Genomic DNA, 20503 nt, shown 5'->3' on the forward strand with positions numbered 1-20503 from the left:
GCAAACCTATTCTGGGATTAGGGCCGGAACAGGCAGGCCAAAATAAAGCTGCTTTGGGTCACTTTGGAGGTATGCATTTTAAGAGGCCAGATGCTGCGCTAAAGGTGTGCTCCAGTCCTTAAGCCTAGAGCATGGCTTTGGTGCAACTTCCAGCCTCTTTGGACACATGCATCGTTTAAACAGCAGCTTTATTCTGGCCTCTCTGTTCCAGCCCTTGCTTGGCAGCATTGTTCAGAGGAGGGTCTGCCTTTGCCTTCCTGTCAGACAGTGTTTCCTTTTCCTTTCTCCTCTTTGATGAAGAAGCCCATGGAGCTTCGAAAGCTTGCAACAAGTGCAACTGTGCATTTTGTTTGCATTGGCGAAAGAGGCGTGCCAAAGGGGTCTTGCAGTCTCGCCTGGGAGGGGAAGAGAGGGGAAGTGGGGCAGCCAGGGTTTCCCCAGCCAGACTACTTCCCCAAGAGGCGCTTCTACCTCTATTGGACCAGATTAAGGATGGAAGCAGAAAAGGGCGCACAGACAGCCTTGTTGCAGAGGGGGAAGATAGGACCCAGGAGAAGAAGGAGGAGAAGAGAAGAGGAGGTGGGCGTGGCAAAGAAAAGGTGGCCGAGCGAGGCGGCTTCGGAGGCGCTGATTGGACGGCGGGGAGCCAATAGGGGCTCACTCGAAGGGAGGGGGAGGAAGAGGAGGAGAAGAAAGAAAAAGGAGGAGGGAGGGAGGGAGCGAGGAGGAGAAGCCACGCCCCTTCTCCCTCCCTCCCTCCCTCCCTGGCGCCCAGTTGCTCCCCCTTTCGGTTGTTTTGGGAAGTGCAGACCCTGAGCGGAGAAAGGGAGAAGGGCTCTTGTCCCAGGAAAGAAGGAGAAGGAGGAGGAGGAGGAGGAGCCTTCATCAGCCCCCCTCAAACCTCCCCTCCTCCTCCTCCTCCTCCTCCTCTTAGGGAACTTGGAGGAAAGAGAGAGACACAGAGAGAGAGGAGCAAAGGCGCCCTGAAAGAAGAAGAGGAGGAGGAGGAGGAGGAGGAGGAGGAGAGGAGAGCTCTGTCGGCCAAGGGGCGGGATTGAGCAGGACACACACGAAAGAAAGAGAGGAGTGTGAGAGAGAGAGAAAGAGAGGGCAACATAGACAAAGAAAGAGAAGAGTGTGTGTGTGTGTGTGAGAGAGAGAAAGAGACAGTGAGCTGGGGTTATCCCCCAGTGTGTTTGTGTGTGAGAGATAGGGAAGTGTGTGTTCTGTGTGAGACAGACGCACACTCGCACACAACACACACGAGAGTTGTTCGTGCGTGAGACACACCATTGTGTGTGTTTTGTGTGTGTCTCTCTCTCTCTCTTGCTTCTCTCACACACAAGTGTGTTGTCTGTGCGTGAGACACACACTTGTGCGTGTGTTTCTCTGCGTGTGTATGTGTGAGAGAGAGGCGAGGTCTTTCTTACAGAGAGAGAAAAGTGTGCGTTTTGTGTGTTGTGTGAGAAAGAGAGACACGCAACGCTCCCACAAGTGTGTTGTGTGCGCGCGTGTGAGACAAAAAAGAGACAGCCTGGTCTCTCTCTCTCTCTCTCTCTCTCTCTCTCTCTCATATACACGCAAGTCTGTTGTGTGTTGTGAGAGAGGAAGAGAAGAGACAGCCTGGTCTCTCTCTCTCTCTCATATACACGCAAGTCTGTTGTGTGTTGTGAGAGAGGAAGAGAAGAGACAGCCTGGTCTCTCACACTCACACAACTGTTTTGTGTGTGAGAGAGAGACACACAATTGTGTCTGTGTGTGAGAGAGAGAGAGAGGTAGGCCAACAGACACAGAGAGAAAGAAGTGTGTGTGTCAGAGAAAGAAAGCACCACTCTCTCTCTCTCTGTCACACAGACACAGAGGGAGGGAGAAGAGTGTGAGTGTGTGTGTGTGTGTGTGTGTGTGCGCCAGGAGAGCGGGGCCAGGCTGGCCGTGTGAGGGAACGGGGGACCCCCTCTCCCTCTCCCCGTCGCCGGCGATGTTCCACTGCATCCCTCTCTGGCGGTGCAACCGTCATGTGGAGCTGATCGACAAGCGCCACTGCTCCCTGGCCGCCGTCCCCGACGACATCTACCGCTACAGCCGCAGCCTCGAGGAGCTCCTGCTCGACGCCAACCAGCTCAGAGAGCTCCCCAAGGTCAGCCTCTTGGCCGGACCCCTCTTTTAGAGATGGTTTGCCCCGCTTTGGGATAACTCCGCACCTGAGTGGGCGGGACCATTATAGGAATACGGGGGAGGAAGACCCCTCTCCCTCAGCCCCTTCCTGGGTCAACAGGACTTGGCCGGACCCCCCCCTTTTTAGAGATGGTTTGTCCCGCTTTGGGATAACTCCTCACCTGAGTGGGCGGAACCATTATAGGAATACGGGGGAGGAAGACCCCTCTCCCTCAGCCCCTTCCTGGGTCAACAGGACTTGGCCGGACCCCCCCCTTTTTAGAGATGGTTTGTCCCGCTTTGGGATAACTCCTCACCTGAGTGGGCGGAACCATTATAGGAATACGGGGGAGGAAGACCCCTCTCCCTCAGCCCCTTCCTGGGTCAACAGGACTTGGCTGGACCACCCCCCTCTTTTAGAGATGGTTTGTCCCGCTTTGGGATAACTTCACCTGAGTGGGCGGAACCATTATAGGAATAGGGGGCAGAAAGAAAGAGACCCCCCATCCTCAGCGCCTTCCTGAGTGAACTTGGTTGCCACAACATGGCTGGGTCAATAGGACTTGGCTGGACCACCCCCCTCTTTTAGAGATGGTTTGTCCCACTTTGGGATAACTCCTCACCTGAATGGGCGCAACCATTATGAGGGTGGAGGGGGGGAGAAAGAAAGAGACATTCCCATCCTCTGAGGGTGCATCACATCCCAGAAACCCCAGCCAATTTACACAACAGTCAAGGATTCTGGGAGCTGAAGTCCAAAAGAAATGGAGGACCAAAAGGTTGAGAACCATTGATCTACACCTGTGATTCCCCAAAACAGTGCTCTTCCAGGTAGTTTTGGACTCCATTTCCCAGAATCCAAGGCTATTGGCCAAGGTGGCAGAGGCTTCTGGGAGCTGTAGTCCAAAAAACCTGGATGTTGTTGTTGTTGTTGTTGTTGATATTATACTCATCCCTCCACATTTGCAGCTTTGACACTTGCAGATTTGATTAATGTGTTCTCTCTAGGAATATCTAGGTCCTCCAGTGCAACTCTATGGCCAACTTTAACTCAAGGTTGCCCTGAAGGACCTAGAGATTGCTAGAGAGGACACTCTACTAGGCCTTTGTAGCTCCTCCAGCGCAGTTATATGGTCAGTGTCTGGCAAATGTTGGCCACAGAGTTGCCCTGGAGTTGGACCTAGAGATCCCTAGAGAGGACACTCTACTAGGCCTTTGTAGCTCCTCCAGCGCAGTTATATGGTCAGTGTCTGGCAAATGTTGGCCACAGAGTTGCCCTGGAGTTGGACCTAGAGATCCCTAGAGAGGACACTCTACTAGGCCTTTGTAGCTCCTCCAGCGCAGTTATATGGTCAGTGTCTGGCAAATGTTGGCCACAGAGTTGCCCTGGAGTTGGACCTAGAGATCCCTAGAGAGGACACTCTACTAGGCCTTTGTAGCTCCTCCAGCGCAGTTATATGGTCAGTGTCTGGCAAATGTTGGCCACAGAGTTGCCCTGGAGTTGGACCTAGAGATCCCTAGAGAGGACACTCTACTAGGCCTTTGTAGCTCCTCCAGCGCAGTTATATGGTCAGTGTCTGGCAAATGTTGGCCACAGAGTTGCCCTGGAGTTGGACCTAGAGATCCCTAGAGAGGACACTCTACTAGGCCTTTGTAGCTCCTCCAGCGCAGTTATATGGTCAGTGTCTGGCAAATGTTGGCCACAGAGTTGCCCTGGAGTTGGACCTAGAGATCCCTAGAGAGGACACTCTACTAGGCCTTTGTAGCTCCTCCAGCGCAGTTATATGGTCAGTGTCTGGCAAATGTTGGCCACAGAGTTGCCCTGGAGTTGGACCTAGAGATCCCTAGAGAGGACACTCTACTAGGCCTTTGTAGCTCCTCCAGCGCAGTTATATGGTCAGTGTCTGGCAAATGTTGGCCACAGAGTTGCCCTGGAGTTGGACCTAGAGATCCCTAGAGAGGACACTCTACTAGGCCTTTGTAGCTCCTCCAGCGCAGTTATATGGTCAGTGTCTGGCAAATGTTGGCCACAGAGTTGCCCTGGAGTTGGACCTAGAGATCCCTAGAGAGGACACTCTACTAGGCCTTTGTAGCTCCTCCAGCGCAGTTATATGGTCAGTGTCTGGCAAATGTTGGCCACAGAGTTGCCCTGGAGTTGGACCTAGAGATCCCTAGAGAGGACACTCTACTAGGCCTTTGTAGCTCCTCCAGCGCAGTTATATGGTCAGTGTCTGGCAAATGTTGGCCACAGAGTTGCCCTGGAGTTGGACCTAGAGATCCCTAGAGAGGACACTCTACTAGGCCTTTGTAGCTCCTCCAGCGCAGTTATATGGTCAGTGTCTGGCAAATGTTGGCCACAGAGTTGCCCTGGAGTTGGACCTAGAGATCCCTAGAGAGGACACTCTACTAGGCCTTTGTAGCTCCTCCAGCGCAGTTATATGGTCAGTGTCTGGCAAATGTTGGCCACAGAGTTGCCCTGGAGTTGGACCTAGAGATCCCTAGAGAGGTGTCCTCTCAGGTTAAAACTTGGCGTTTTTTGTCATATGCGGTTTTCCCACATTCACTGGGGTCTTCTGCCCCTAACCCTATGGAGGGACAAATGTATTATTGGGAATCATTGCTCTACCACTTTACACTATGGCTGCATCGACACCGCAGAAATAATCCACTTCGACACCACTTTAATTGCTATGGCTTGCTGCTATGGAATCCTGGGAAGGAATTCCTGAGGGGAGGTGGGAAAGCAATAAAATTTATTATTACCATCATCATTATTATTGATATTCTTATCATTATTATTATTATTATTATTATTGTATCACCTAAGCTCTCTGACAGAGAAGGATGACTGTTCCCAGATTTCATAGGATGGAGCCATGGCAGTTAAAGTGGTGTCAAACTGGACTATTTCTGCAGTGGAGATGCAACTTAAATACATGACTATAATGTAGTTTGACACTTCCTTCGCTGGCACGGCTCCGTCCTATGGAATCCTGGGATTTGTAGTTTTGGGAGGCACTAGCACTCTTTGGCAGAGAAGGCGAAAGACCTTATAAAACTATAAATCCTAGGGTACCATAGGACGGAGGTACAGCACTTAAAGTGGTTTCAAACGGCATCATTTCTACACTGTAGACACACCCTGATTGAGGAAGGCAGTGTGGCTTTGCAAAACTTTTGAATAGGGAACGGTGGTGGGTGAATGAATGGCCAGTGAATGGAGACTTTCTGGCTCTGTCTGTTAGCCAGGCTGCTTATTCTCCAACTCTTGGCAATTCAAATCAAATCAAATCTGCATAAGAGCCATGTCCTAACCGCAAAGTAGGACAAAGCACCTCAAAACGTAGGACAGTCAAGAAAAAAAAAGTAGGGCGTTACCAAATAAAAAGCTAAAAACACTCCTATAAATATAAATTCATGCTTCTTAGCCATGCTCAAAATGGGGGACATTTTGGAACTCTTCCTGGACACAAGGCTTGAAATGTAGGACACGTCCTGGAAAAGGAGGCCCAGTCACCCTGTCAAGAGCGTGCTCAGATCTGTGCCTTGCTTGCAGCTCTCAAGATGCCCCCTTCCATGTGCAGGTTTCGGTGGCAATCCCAGTATCCCCATTCCCTCGCCCATTTGGCAACTTAGGGATGGAGGCAAGCAGTTAGGTGAGGGAGGGAGAAGGGACCGAAAAAACATCTGCCTCCACCTTGGCGCCAGCCTGCCTGCCAACAGCCCCAAGTCTCAAGTCTTGCAAGACCTGCTTTTCCATTCATGTGACAAACCAGTTGCTTGCTGTTTTGTTTTTTGGTTTTAAATAAAAGCCAGAAAAGAAAAAAAAGACAAACTAAAAGGCTCCAGGGCTGGCGACAGCCAACCACAGGTTTACACAGTGTCAACTTGAGCAACCCATATACAGGTAGAATTTAAAGACATGGCCGTATTAAATTTGGAAAATCAGTATACCAAGGGATCTCGCAGTACCTTTGAGACTAAGTGGAAGATGGAGAAGTTGGTAGCACTTCTATCTCTCAGTTAGTTTCAAAAGGGGCTGCAAGATCCCTTTGCATACTATATATTCAAAAAGAATGGTGCAAAACTAAATATGAACAGCTTTACTTTTGCACTATTCTTTTTGAACCACTCAATAGTTATAGGGGGATACTAGGAACCAGGCTTGGGGACAATTTCGTGTCTCAAAATGTCTCAGCTGGCTACACTGGCTGAGCTACTGTGGAAGTTGTAGTTACCACAATCACATTATCTTTAGGTGCAGTCAGTGGGCCCCGAAAGGAAGTTATCGTCCAAAATCAACTTTTCTAAACTTTGATCTGGTTGCATCCGCGCTGCAGAATTAATCCAGTTGGACACCACTTTCACTTCCATGACTCAATGCTGTGGAATTCCAGGATCTGTATTTTTGTGGAGCTATTTAGCCGTCTCTGTCAGAGAGAAACAACAATTCCCAGGATTCCATAGCATGGAGCCCAATGGCAGTTGAAAGCAGTGTCATCCTGGATTATTTCTGCAGTGTGGGTGCAGCCCTGAAGGACAATATTCTCCCATATGAAGCTTGCTTATACCGTATTTTGAAACTTGTCCGGTGTGGAACTGCTTTACAACTGAGACCAGGTTCCCTCACTGCTCCTTGTTTTCTTTTCCGACCAAGTTCTGGTATTGAAGCTCTGCTTCTGTTTGGCTCGAAGGAGTTTTAACTGGTTGGCAACTATTTGTTCTGTTATTATGTATTACTAATGGTGTATTTCATTTTAAAACATATTTTAATTGTGTTGGTTTTATTTGGATTTAATTACCCTTTGCTGCTGTGAGGGCCATTTGTTTGGCAGAAAAGCAAGACGTAAAAAGTGAGGTATGTAGCATTTTGCTGTTGTTCGGCAGTCTGTCTGGTTATTCAGCATGAGCGTATGGACCATCCGAAGAGTCAGTTTTGCAACTTCTCTGGAGTTTTGCAACTTATAGTAATCCTGAACAGTAGTCCTAAGACAATCATCATCAGTGTATTTGTGGATCTGGCTCATCCTGTGATGATGAGTGCTGCAGTGTCCAGTCACAAGGGTCACACAAGTTGCTTACTGTTGTCGCCAGTTGTATCTGTTGATCACACCGTCCCATGCATCCATGAATATGCATGACTTGGATTTGCATTGTGAGAGAGAACTAGTGTGTGAGTAATTCTCCCCTGATGCAAAGACTATTGTAAACACTGTTTACAAGCATTTCCACAGAGTTTAGATTTTAAAATGTGCACATGGTACAAATGGAACAAGGCACGCAAACTCATATTGACTGGGTCCCAGGTCAAATAGCCTATCCATTCCTTCCTGACATAACAGGGGAAGTCTGGTGTATTGCCTGCATATATACGAACAATATAGGCGAACATTAGACGCCACAGTTGTGTCCCTGTGTGTTGCTTCACTAATCATACCAGCGATTCTCAAGCTGGTCTTTAGATGTGAACGAACGTGTGGCCACAAAACATTCTTCATGACCTCAAGTCTGCCTCCTCCCACCACTAATGGTTTTCCTTATTGCAGTTACTTCCTTTTTCTTAAACTATGTGTCCACATATCTACGATGTATTGCTCCTGTGATGGTGAATCTGAATCCTGTGGTAGTACTGAATATTCAGCTGCTTCGGAAACAAAGCAGTTTGTAGTGCGCTTTCTGGGAGGGAAGGAAAAGTGACTGGTAGGGCTGCTGGGAAGTCCCACGCAGGCGATAATGGAGAACTGAGAGGTTGCGTCCCCAGCTCAGTGGCAAATTGCCCAAAGACAAGGAAGATGGAAAGTCCGGAAATGTCACAGCAGTAACAGGAATCTGAAGGAAAGCGTAGGTGGAATATGAAGCTTGAGGAAAAGGGCAGAGGAGGAAGGTTACTGAGGCAAGGTGTGGCTGAAGAAACCTTACGGATGAGGAAGAGCAGTGTGTGGTGGCATGGCAGGGAGAGGCGTTCCAGAGTGTTTGCTCAAGAGCAGTTGATAAGGTGGCTGTAGACTTGGAGCAAAGCAGGCTGAGACCAGGGAATCAAGAGTGTCGGGGAAATGCAGGTGGTTGCCAATACAAGAGAAAGAAACAGGATTAGAGCAAGGGCCTGGAGATCAGAGGGACTATTTGATGGGGACAGGTGAGAGGGTGGGGAGGAGCATTAGGATCTGAGTTCTAGATTGTTGAAGCCACAGCTGGTATAATTTCCACACCTACGGCTTTATGATCTAATAATCCCAGGGTAATAAAAGGACGCAATGGCTTAGTGGTTAAGACGCTGATTCAGATGATCGCAAGGTCAATGGGTTAGCAATTTTGAGACCCAAGTGCCGTGTGACGGAGTGAGCTCCCATCATTAGTCCCAGCAAGTAGTTCGAAAGCATGCAGAAGTGCAGTGGGATAAATAGGTGCCACTTCAGTGGGAAGATAACAGTGTCGTGTGCAGTCAGTCTGGCCACATGACCCACAGAGTAGTCTCTGACAATGCTGCCTCTCTGGATCAGTAACAGAGATGAGCATCACCCCAGTTGGAACCCACTAGACAAACTTGTCAAAAGGAAATCCTTACCTTTAATAAAGGCAACGACATGTGAAAAATTGAATTCCTCTCCCATTGATTTGAACTGAACAGTGGGTTCTTTGGTCACAGACTCTCTACTGATTTATATTGGAGTGGCATGCATTTCTACTTCATGCCCTGGCCCTGTGTGACAGAAGAAGGATGTGATGAAGGGGCAGGGGCACAACATCACTTGCAGGGCAATAGAATGGGTCTTGCACGGATGGATTTTCCCATCACTCCTGCTGCTTTGCCACTCTTCAAGCATTTGCTGCTTCCCCCCTCCTCACTTTATTATTATTATTATTATTATTATTATTATTATTATTAACCTTTATTTATGAAGCGCTGTAAATTTAGCAGTGCTGCCATAAGGCTGTGGATAAGACCACCTTTCATAAAATCATTGAACTGTAGAGTTGGAGGTAACCTCAAGGGTTGTACTTCTGTCATTTTGGCATGTGCATAATAATCCCCCCACAAAATTTGTCTTGTAATTTTAGTCCAAACACACTGCAGAAATAATCCAATTTGAGGCTGCTTTAACTGCCCTGGCTCAGTGCTAGGGAATTCTGGGAACTGTGTTTTGTGAGACATTTTACCTTCTCTGTCAGAGAGCTCTGGTTCCACAATAAACTACAATTCCCAGGGCTCCCTAGCCCTAAACCAGGGCAGTTAAAGCGGTCTCCAACTGGATTTATTTCTGCAGAGTGTTTTGGACCTTTGTGTTGAAATTATATGTATGGAGCAGTCCTAAGAGATTGCCCTTACTCTCAGCATTTGGGATGGGGAGAGAGGAGTTAAATGGCACATAATCATCAGTATTAAAACCTTCCATATAGCCCTCCTGACTTTGTTTCCAATCTTGTTTAGTCAAGGTATTTACAACTTCTGTTTATTATTATTATTATTTTATTATTATTATGTTTATGCAGATGATCAAAAATAGAGATTTGACAGGAAAAGAATAAAGGGCTCATCTGCAGGGGTTTCTTACACTGGAAGTTGGGAGAGTACTGTAAAGAAACCCATTTTCTTCAGTCTCAAGCACTTAACTATTTAACTGTATGAAGGAGTGTTTCTCTGCACAGTCAGTTGTTTGGAAGCTGAAAAGAGGATGAGACATACTAAACAGGAGTGAGCTTTGAAATGTCTGCTTTCCACCATCCTTTCAGCTGTGTTGATTCAACAGTGTTGTGTGTTTTGATGACTGAAGAGATGATCCATGATGACAGAATTTGTGTAGGTGTGAATTTATGGTGAGAATGTGCTTGTGTGTGAACAATATTAAAAATAATTTGTGTTCATTTTAGAATTATACTTAAGGATCTTTGTCTTCTTCTAACTGTAATCTAGAGATACAGTATAAATATAATTTGATTGTACAATGGCAGTTCTTCATATATAATTTGACAAGATTAACTAACTAAGATTAAAATACTGCTTCATTAGAAATCCTTTGCTTTTCAAGAAATGCAAGATGCAAAATCATATACTAGTCCTGAAGCATGATTCAGCAAGGACGAATTTGCTTAGGTCTCAGTTGAAAGGGGAGGTTGTCTTCATTTACCTGGGTTCCTCATTATTTAGCCCTTTGACCTTGATTTAGCACTTAGAATTGGGTGTTGCTTTTCAATGAATGAATGGGTTGCACCCATAACTTTGAGAACAACAAATTAACCTGGGCTGTTAGCACACGTTAGGCATTTCACACACAGACTTTGTTGCTGACTCACTTGTGATATCATCAGAAATAGGTTGTTTTCTGTCATAGAGGAATGATAGTCCTTTGCTCTTAAGAATGTTGTAATAAGACAGTTGTCAGATCTCTGGCTTTTGTATGTTGAGACATGACTTAGATTTTTGCTCTGTAGGAAATAGGAAGCCTGAAAAACCTGCTATGTTTGGATATCTCTGAAAACAAACTGGAAAGACTACCTGAAGAGATAAGCGGCCTGACGTCTTTAACTGACCTACTCATCTCTCAAAATCTTCTTGAGGTGCTACCGGATGGTATAGGTAAGTATGTGACAAGTTTAAAAAAGAAAAGAATGAAATATTGTGTGTGTGTGTGTGTGTTTAAAGAAGTCTTCACTCTATACCCGAAAGAAGTTGATGTATATGGAAAACTTTTTGTTTTGTAATATGTTTTAAATTCATTCTAAGGATTTCTTTTGGTGCTAGAGCTGAATGGCTCTGTTTGCATGCACTCATGGTACAACATGATGAGAATGGGTCTGTTGCAAACACCGATCTACGCCTTTATCTCTCCTTCCCTGCGGTAGATATGAGGAGATTTGTAGCTGCTTCTTACATTTCTACCAAAAGTTTAGTGTTGTGTTTTACCTAAACTATAATTTGTATTTTACTAAAACCACTCAGGTTCATGCCCCACAGTTTCAACTTGGTTTAGTTCAGATGTTTTCTTAAGTTTCATTTACAGTAATTCATAACAGAAGAAGAAAAATCCCAAACTTACCTGGATCCTTCTAGCCATGACAGAAGGGAAAATGCATGAACTCAAGACTCATATAGACTTGATCTTAGGTTACTGGTTTAGTCTTACATCCAAATGAGGTTATTATGAAAACCAGGTTAAAAGGAACTGTTCCATATTGTATTTTCTTTCTTCCTGCTATGTAATGTGTAGTACATTTTTTTTATCTACAGCTGTCATGTTGTGCATTTCTATGCCTCACCACATTGATGTGGGCCCTTGCTAGGCATAGTGATATTATGCTAGCATTACAGAGTGGGAAGGGGAGGGATTAGCATGGCAGGTTTATGTTTCTTGGGTAGCCATGGCCTTCTCAGGGGAGTGATTACTGCCTGGTGTTTGCCTAATGGGCTGGTGCATAGGTCTGGACACCTCCCAATGAAGAGGCCGAATATATAAAAAGTCAGGGAGACGATAAATGACCCCAAACCCCTTATGTTCCATCCTGAATGGTAGCACTCAGTTTTTCAGCTTATGGTGATCACATGCAGTCTGACCAGAAATTTTCACAACATTCTTCCAAACTGATGTTTTCATACAGTCTTTTTGATGATTAGATATACAAGGAAGGGCTGCACCTTTTTGTGAAATGTAAACTAGAGTGTAAGATATTCAGTAGTTTTTGTAACTGTTCCATTGTCTGTTTGGGGAGATAAAACAATACGTGAAATGACTGTATTCTTGGTTTCCTCTCCCTTAGTCCATGCTTTGGTTGGCTTCTTTCCACATTGACTGCAACCCTCTCTTTGGCTTTCGTTTTAGCAAAGTGAGGGCCCGAACAGACAGGCCAAAATAAAGCTGCTTCAGGTCACTTTGGACTGGAGCGTGGCTTTGGTGTGGCTTCCAGCCTCTTAGGATGCATGCATCATTTAAACAGCATACCTCCAAAGTGCATGCATCATTTAAACAGCATACCTCCAAAGTGACCTGAAGCAGCTTTATTTTGGCCTCTCTGTTCAGGCCCTGAGATATATATGCCAAAGTCAACCCCTCTCTCTTACTCAACAAACATAACACTACTTCTCAAATATTCTATTTCCATATCTTCTGTGTCCAGCATCAATTTTAATCCTTTCAACAACTCCACACTGACTAGGGTTGCCATCATGGAGGACCTCCAAACCGGGACAAATGTAGGACCAGGTTTGAAAATGTAGGACTTTTTTTTTTTTAATTTCCTGGCTAGGAAATTAAAAAAAAAGTCCTACATTTTCAAACCCTGTCCTCCTCCTCCCGGCTTCGGAGGACGCCTAGGCTCTCTCCCAAGTCGGGAGGAGGAACAGGGGCCGCTTGGAATCGCGCCGCGGTTCCAGTGGCCTCTTCCTCCTCCCGGCTTCGGAGGACGCCTAGGCCGCCTCCCAGGCCGGGAAGGGGCGCGGGGAAGCTTGGCACCGTGGCGATCGCCACGGTGCCAGGCTTCCTCCTCCTCCTCCCGGCCTGGGAGGGCTCCTAGGCCGGCTCCCAGGCCGAGAAGGGCGGGGGGAAGCCTGGCATCGCGGCGATCGCCACGGTGCCAGGCTTCCTCCTCCTCCTCCCGGCCTGGGAGGGCTCCTAGGCCGGCTCCCAGGCCGAGAAGGGCGGGGGGAAGCCTGGCATCGCGGCGATCGCCACGGTGCCAGGCTTCCTCCTCCTCCTCCCGGCCTGGGAGGGCTCCTAGGCCGGCTCCCAGGCCGAGAAGGGCGGGGGGAAGCCTGGCATCGCGGCGATCGCCACGGTGCCAGGCTTCCTCCTCCTCCTCCCGGCCTGGGAGGGCTCCTAGGCCGGCTCCCAGGCCGAGAAGGGCGGGGGGAAGCCTGGCATCGCGGCGATCGCCACGGTGCCAGGCTTCCTCCTCCTCCTCCCGGCCTGGGAGGGCTCCTAGGCCGGCTCCCAGGCCGAGAAGGGCGGGGGGAAGCCTGGCATCGCGGCGATCGCCACGGTGCCAGGCTTCCTCCTCCTCCTCCCGGCCTGGGAGGGCTCCTAGGCCGGCTCCCAGGCCGAGAAGGGCGGGGGGAAGCCTGGCATCGCGGCGATCGCCACGGTGCCAGGCTTCCTCCTCCTCCTCCCGGCCTGGGAGGGCTCCTAGGCCGGCTCCCAGGCCGAGAAGGGCGGGGGGAAGCCTGGCATCGCGGCGATCGCCGAGGTGCCAGGCTTCCTCCTCCTCCTCCCGGCCTGGGAGGGCTCCTAGGCCGGCTCCCAGGCCGAGAAGGGCGGGGGGAAGCCTGGCATCGCGGCGATCGCCACGGTGCCAGGCTTCCTCCTCCTCCTCCCGGCCTGGGAGGGCTCCTAGGCCGGCTCCCAGGCCGAGAAGGGCGGGGGGAAGCCTGGCATCGCGGCGATCGCCACGGTGCCAGGCTTCCTCCTCCTCCTCCCGGCCTGGGAGGGCTCCTAGGCCGGCTCCCAGGCCGAGAAGGGCGGGGGGAAGCCTGGCATCGCGGCGATCGCCACGGTGCCAGGCTTCCTCCTCCTCCTCCCGCCCTGGGAGGGCTCCTAGGCCGGCTCCCAGGCCGAGAAGGGCGGGGGGAAGCCTGGCATCAAGGCGATCGCCGAGGTGCCAGGCTTCCTCCTCCTCCTCCCGCCCTGGGAGGGAGTCTAGGCCGGCTCCCAGGCCGGGAAAGAGGCGGAGGCTGCTCCTCATCGCGGCGATCGCCGCGGTGGGAAGCGGCCTGCTCCTCCTCCCGGCCTGGGAAGAAGCCTCGGCCGGCTCCCAGGCCGGGAAGGAGGCGGGGGCCGCCCCTCATCGCGGCGATCGCCGCGGTGGGAAGCGGCCTCCTCCTCCTCCCTGGCCTCGTGGAGGCCTTGAGGACCCCGCGGCCGGAGCTCCGACCGCGGAGCCGCCTCTAAGGCCTCGCTGGGGCCCGGGAGGGAGCGTCTCCGCGGCTGGAGCTCCAACCGCGGAGAGCCTTCCCAGGCCTCAGCAAGGCCTTGGAGCCGCCGCGGGGCCTGAGGTGGCCGCGGTGGGCGGGGCCGTCCCGGTTTGGGCGCCAAACCGGGCCGGGACCGGGACAGCACCGCCCAAACCGGGATTGTCCCGCCCCCCGGCGGGATATGGCAACCCTAACACTGACCCAACCCCATCTTTCTGTCTATGGCTGCATCCGCACTGCAGAAATAATCCAGTTTGACACTATTTTAACTGCCATGGCTCAGTGCTATGGAATTCTGGGATTTGTAATTTTGTGAGACATTTAGCCTTCTATTTCAGTGAGTTCTGGTGCCACATCAAACTACAATTCTCAGAATTCCTTAGCACTGAGCTATGGCAGTTAAAGTTGTATCAAACTGGATTATTTCTGCAGTGTAGATGCAACCTACTACTGTCATATTCTGTCCAAAGCTTAGGAGAGTTAACTTTACAATTCTCAGAATTTGCTACGCAGGGAATTCTTGGATTTGCAATCCAAAACTTAAACCTTTTCAAGCTCTGATTTCCTGCTGGTGACCTTCACTCTTTTATTTTGGCCAACCTCAGTTGCTCCAAAGAGTCCTGTTTATTTACCTGCCGTATACCACCCTCTCTACTCTTGCACATACCTGACTGGTTCTATCTGCCCACTTCCTGATTTTTCAACAGATTGCTTCTGAAATCCATTTTTCTCTGAATCTTTCGCTTTAACCATAGTCTCGACACCTAAACTAAAGGAATACCTGCAAGTTCATTTGATTGCATATATCTTTTTCCCCCTTTTCCTCTATTCAGTTTTCTTCTCACTTTTAAAATCCAGATAGGAAGTTGTCTCTGTGTATGTTACATTTAATCACTGAAATGAACATACTGAAACATCAGTTTGGAAGAAAAATTGTAAACATTTCTGGTTAGGTTGCTTAGTTACGTCTAGAGATGTAAAATTTCTGGGAATTGTAAAGTCATGAGGGGAAAATGCTCCCCACCCCCCATATTTGCATCCAGTGTTTTCAGAAAAATTGAAAAATGCAGGATTAGCACTCTTATAGATACTTTAGGAGCCCTGGTGGCGCAGTGGTTAAATGCCTGTACTGCAGCCATTCACTCAAGACCACAAGGTTGCGAGTTCAAGACCAGCAAAAGGGCCCAAGCTCGACTCAGGCTTGCATCCTTCCGAGGTCGCTAAAATGAGTACCCAGACTGTTGGGGGCAAATTAGCTTACTTGCTGTTCACCGCTATGATCTTTGGAATAGCGGTATATAAATAAAACAAATTATTAATTATTATTAATTTAGGCACACAAAATGCATTATGTATAACTTCATTTGAAATACAATTGTCATGCTTAATATATTAAATATATACTTTATTGAGAATATAATTATAAATTAAACTTCCTTTACATTTTATTTTTTGTTATAAATGGAGATACAGTGTCTTAAATTGTTAGGAAAACCTGAAATATAAGGATTTTCTTTTGTTTTTGCCAGTTTCAGGAAATGCTCCCCCCACCCCCCACCCCAAAAGCCAAAACAAACTCAACCAATCAGCAACAACAAAAACATAATAAATCAACAAGACTAGTAAAACAGAGGAAATTATTTTGGTTCTTCTAGTTCTCTCTATGTCAAACAGATATAACACTCTCATTCCCATGAAAAGAACTAAGAAAAGGGCAGCTAGATCAGGAATTGTAATGATCTAATACTGTACATAGTCTTCTATAAAGTTCTTACTCTGATGTGAATTTCCCAAATGGAATGACTATATTTATGTAAGCCTTATTTTGGCTGCCCTATTTTGTCCGCTGCTCATTCCACATCTACCATCTTGTTCTTACCTTTCTCCTGCTAGTTGAACATCGGCTGCTGTCTTTTAGTTGTTCTACTCTTGGTGATATATTTCAAAGCAGCCAATCAGCAATTTTATTTTAGTGGAACCAGTGGACTAAACCTTCTAATGGGTGCACAAGTTCATTATCCGTTAGTGATAGAGCAAATGGAAACAGATGAATAAGATAACTAGCTAAGTTTCATTTGAATCTGTAACGAAGTGTCTACTGTGTTTAACTCCCCATCTCCACCCCAAAATTTGCATTCTGTGTACTGCATATATTATTTAAGTTTCTGTGTGCCTTCAAGTTGCCTGTTGGCTTGAGCAAAGAATACATGGAAGTGGTTTTGCCAGTTCCTTCCTCTGAAACAGAGCCTACAGCACCTTAGATTTGTTGATGGTCTCCCATTCAACTACTAATCAGGGCTGACCCTGCTTAGCTTCCAAGATTAGGCAGGATCTGGTGCCTTTAGGATGTTGTTGTTGTTGTTGTTGTTGTTGTTGTTGTTGTTGTGTGTTTTCAAGTTGTTTCTGACATACAAAAACCCTAAGGCGAACCTACCACCAGCACATAATAGTTTTGTGGATAGAACATTCCATTCCAGCCTGGGTTCAAATCTGTATATGGCACTATTGTAAGCAAGGATCTGTCAGGATACCAGGTCTCACAGGCTTCTTTGAGCATAATTTGAGGTAATTCACCTGATGGAAATGATGGGACAGGTAGCATCTGAATGATAGAAGATGGTATGTGCTTTCCAATGTCATATATAATGAACCTCCATGCCTCTGGTGAAAGACCCAGTGTGCAGAAGGTTCTTGGATATGTATGCACATAGAAATAGTCACTAATCTCACTGGGCAGCCTATACCTCCTGTGCGGAGGGTGTTTTTCTAGAAAACAGTTTTGACTGAACTAGCCTTGAGAGGTTTCAGTATAATGTGTAGTTTTCAATAAGGCTGTGTTGGTAAGTGGCAACTCAGTTTTAAGAACCTGACAGAATTTTGCAGGCATATTTCAGTGTTTTTAAATGCTCAGTAATGATACGTAGTGATGACGTTTTATCTGTACTGATGCCTTTGTCTGTCTGTCTGTCTCATTTAAAAAGAATACTTAGCACAAACTGCTCTCTTCTTTGTTTCTAGGAAAATTAAAAAAGCTATCCATCTTGAAAGTTGATCAGAACCGGCTTGTTCAGTTAACAGAAGCAGTAGGAGACTGTGAAAGCCTTACAGAATTAGTTCTCACAGAAAACCAGCTGTTGGTAAGTACAATTTTAGCTCTTCAAATGGATGGCAGTAATTATGTCTTTTTTCCCTTGTCCTGACTCATTTTGACTGCACCATCTTTATTTTACTACCATATGACAATTACACTGAAATACTGTAATACAAGACAGCTGAATTATTACCCTTCAGTTTACATTCCTGTACATGATATTGCATACTGTGGGGGCTGTATCCCAGGGAGAATATTGGTCACTATATTTGTGCATGTATGTGTGTGTGTGAGAGAGAGTGTATATGTATGAGCTCCAACTTGCAGGTAGGTCATTATAGAAAACCTCTGTCAGTGTACATTGTGAAAAATTGCTAATAGCAGTGTTCTACTGTTTCCCAAAGGGCTAGCTAGCTAGCTGTAAATTCTGGAACCAATCCCCCATGATACCAATGGCTGACTGTAATTTTATTATTTCCATTTTATTATCTTAGGATTCATGTGTAAGACATTCTATTCAGAGACCATGCTGTTCTCCACCTATGCGAGTTGCCATGAAGTCGTATATGCAGTTGTGTGCACTGTAAGTGATTGTGAAGGGCAAAAGTCCAAACACCTTTTAAGGCTTAATGCCACGGATCTGCAGAATTATCAGAACAAATGACCTGGGATCTGTACAAACACCAGCAACCATTAATAACAGAGAAATACCAGCCTTCCACAGTTTTGGGGACCCTTCCTCACTACACAATTATAGCTCTATGATTCCACTTTAAGTACCATGGCTGCATCCTATGGAATCCTGAGGTTTGTACTTTGGTCAAAAAACCAGAAGAGAGCTCTGGCTGAGAATTGCAAATGCCTTTCCTAAACTAAAAATCTCAGGCTGTCAGAGAATGTTGCCATGATAGTTGAAATGGAATCAGAGCATACTGTAAAAGGGCTCCAATAGTCACATTTCTCCCATCTCCTTTTGTTTTGCAAGCATCTGAACTGATCAATACTGCCTGCTGGTCTTCTCTTCCCTTATTCCTGAAGAAGGAAAAGGGAAGAAATTCACAAAGCAGAAGGAAGATTTAAAAAACAACAACACCATAGACACCGAACACCAAAAAAACACCACAGTTGTTAAGGAATGAAGCAAGTGGTAAGTGGATGCTATATAAATCTCTGCTCAAATACATTTTGGTAGAATATAAGCCATGTGAATAGTTTCAGGATAAAATCACACATAACATAGAAGAAGGGGGGAGAAATATGGAGCCCTCTGGATGGAAATATATTATAATTCCCATCATCCCTAAATTCCCATTGTCCCTGAACCAGTGATTATACTTATCTGAGATGATAAGAGCTATGATACAATGCCACTGATAGTGAGGCTCAAGTTCTTCAAGCCAAATTAAAGAAAGGCAGGGTATAAATAAAATCATTAGATAGAGTGTGAACTTTGCTTTCATGTGAGTATCCATCTGTACCATACCACTGTATCAAAATGCAGATCAAAATGTCTCACTCTTGCTCTTTCCTACTTTCTTATGTCAGGTCCCTACTGCATCTTTTCCTCTCCCATTTGGAAAACAGTCCTCAGTAATTAGGTGCCATGGAAGTGAGCCACTTCCTCCAAACTCAGGCAACTACCTGGAGTTGGCAGAAATACTGCAAGAGATGGGCAAGGGTAGCATTTGGAAAGAGATCTTAATAAACAGAAATGAGAGGACAGTGAGCTTCCTTTGTGCATATTTCTTTGTCTTCAAGAACGAGATTCTTCAGGATTATACAATGAAGATAATGTACACTTAGGGCCAACAGGTTTCAAAATACAGAACAAATGGCAGTTCAACCAGCACTACTGAAACCATTTTTTTAACCCATTGTAACTGTGCAATATCCAAAATCCCCCCCAGCCCACATTTTCCATGTTGTAGCCCCTCAAAACAGCTGTTATTGTATTGATGCAGAGACACAACCGCTACTGTCTTTTTGCTGAACCCGCTGCAGTCAGCATCCTTGGGGATCTTCCAAGAATGCCTGTCTTGGAAAGGGAGCTGCCAAACTGAAAAGTGTGAGTGGGTGTTGCACTGGGAGACATATGTGCTGGAGACGCATCTCCCAATGCAGAATTAGAGCCATGGCTATTTTTTCCCACTCTTTACTTATCCCTATACAGTAGGCCTTTGGCATCCACTGGGGTTTAGTTGCAGGATGCCCCATGGTTACCAAAATCTCAAGCTCAAGTTCCATTAAACACAGTGGCATAGTACAATAGCATCCTTTATATAAAATACCTTTTTGGAATATCTTCCCAGGAATCTAGTTCTGTAATCAATGAAGATGTGATGTTGGTACTGGGAACTGGATCTTATCCTGTGGTGTGCCTGGTTTTTCAAAGCATAGTGCACCTTGCATATCTTCTACATCTCTTACACCACTGGAGTTGCAGCTCTAGAAGGCAGGTGTGTTTTTGGGTTCTGAAATGCTGGTGTTTGTCTGCAACACAGGGGTCTGCTGGGCCCAGTGCTATTCAACATCTTTATCAATGACTTGGATAACAGAATTAGGGGCATAATTATCAAATTTGCAGATGACACCAAATTAGGAGGAATAGCTAATACCCCAGAGGACAGGATCGAGATTCAAAATGACCTGAATAGACTAGAAAGCTGGGCCAAAGGTAACAAAATGAAATTCAACACGGAGAAATGTAAGGTATTGCACTTAGGGTGGAAAAATAAAATGCAGAAATATAGGATTGGGGACACCTGGCTGAATGAAACTACATGTGAAAGGAATCTAGGAGTCCAAGTAGACCACAAGTTGAACATGAGTCAACAGTGTGATGCGGCAGCCAAAAAGGCCAATGCAATTTTAGGCTGCATCAATAGAAGTATAGTATCTAGATCAAGAGAAGTAATAGTTTATTCCATTTAATCAGGTCCTTTTTAATGTTACTCCACAATTTCTTATAATTGTTTTCGAATAATTCCATTGTTTTGTTGGATATTTGAAGCCCTAAATAATTGGGTTTTTTGACAATTCGAATACCGGATTCTTTTTCTAGTTTTATTTGATCATCTTTGTTCAAATTTTTGATCAGAATACTAGATTTACCTTTATTTACTTTACATCCGGACACTTCACCAAAGTTGTCCAATGCTTCTACAATATTTTGGATGTTGTCTCCTGGATTTCCACAGAAAAGAATGATATCATCCGCGAAAGCCCTGATTTTATAATTATTTCTTTTCAGCTTTATTCCCTCAATTTCTTTAGTTTCACTGATTTTCCTAATCAAGATTTCAATTACCATCAAGAATAAGAGTGGAGAAAGAGGACATCCTTGTCTAGTGCCTTTTTGT

The 20503-nt window shown here is 46.3% G+C and overlaps 1 protein-coding gene across 3 annotated transcripts in view; it reads left to right on the forward strand.

Annotated features, from left to right (window-relative positions):
* The first annotated feature begins 784 nt into the window (after positions 1 to 784).
* Positions 785 to 20503, forward strand: part of LOC149311470 (uncharacterized) — a 42459-nt gene continuing 22740 nt past the window's right edge. For 2 of the 3 annotated variants that reach the window (XM_089531128.1, XM_089531127.1), the window contains exons 1-4: positions 785 to 2137; positions 10585 to 10729; positions 17072 to 17190; positions 17639 to 17727. In XM_089531128.1, coding sequence (XP_089387254.1) covers positions 1979 to 2137; positions 10585 to 10729; positions 17072 to 17190; positions 17639 to 17727 — 512 coding nt within the window. In that variant the 5' untranslated portion in view covers positions 785 to 1978. Of the gene's footprint in view, positions 2138 to 10584; positions 10730 to 17071; positions 17191 to 17638; positions 17728 to 19449; positions 19601 to 20503 lie in introns of those variants that run through there. The other variant, XR_016281805.1, reaches the window with a different exon arrangement.

Source organism: Sceloporus occidentalis, unplaced genomic scaffold, assembly GCF_023333645.1.
Source record: "Sceloporus occidentalis isolate IW3139 unplaced genomic scaffold, rSceOcc1.0.p SCAF_6, whole genome shotgun sequence".
Lineage (NCBI taxonomy): Eukaryota > Metazoa > Chordata > Lepidosauria > Squamata > Phrynosomatidae > Sceloporus > Sceloporus occidentalis.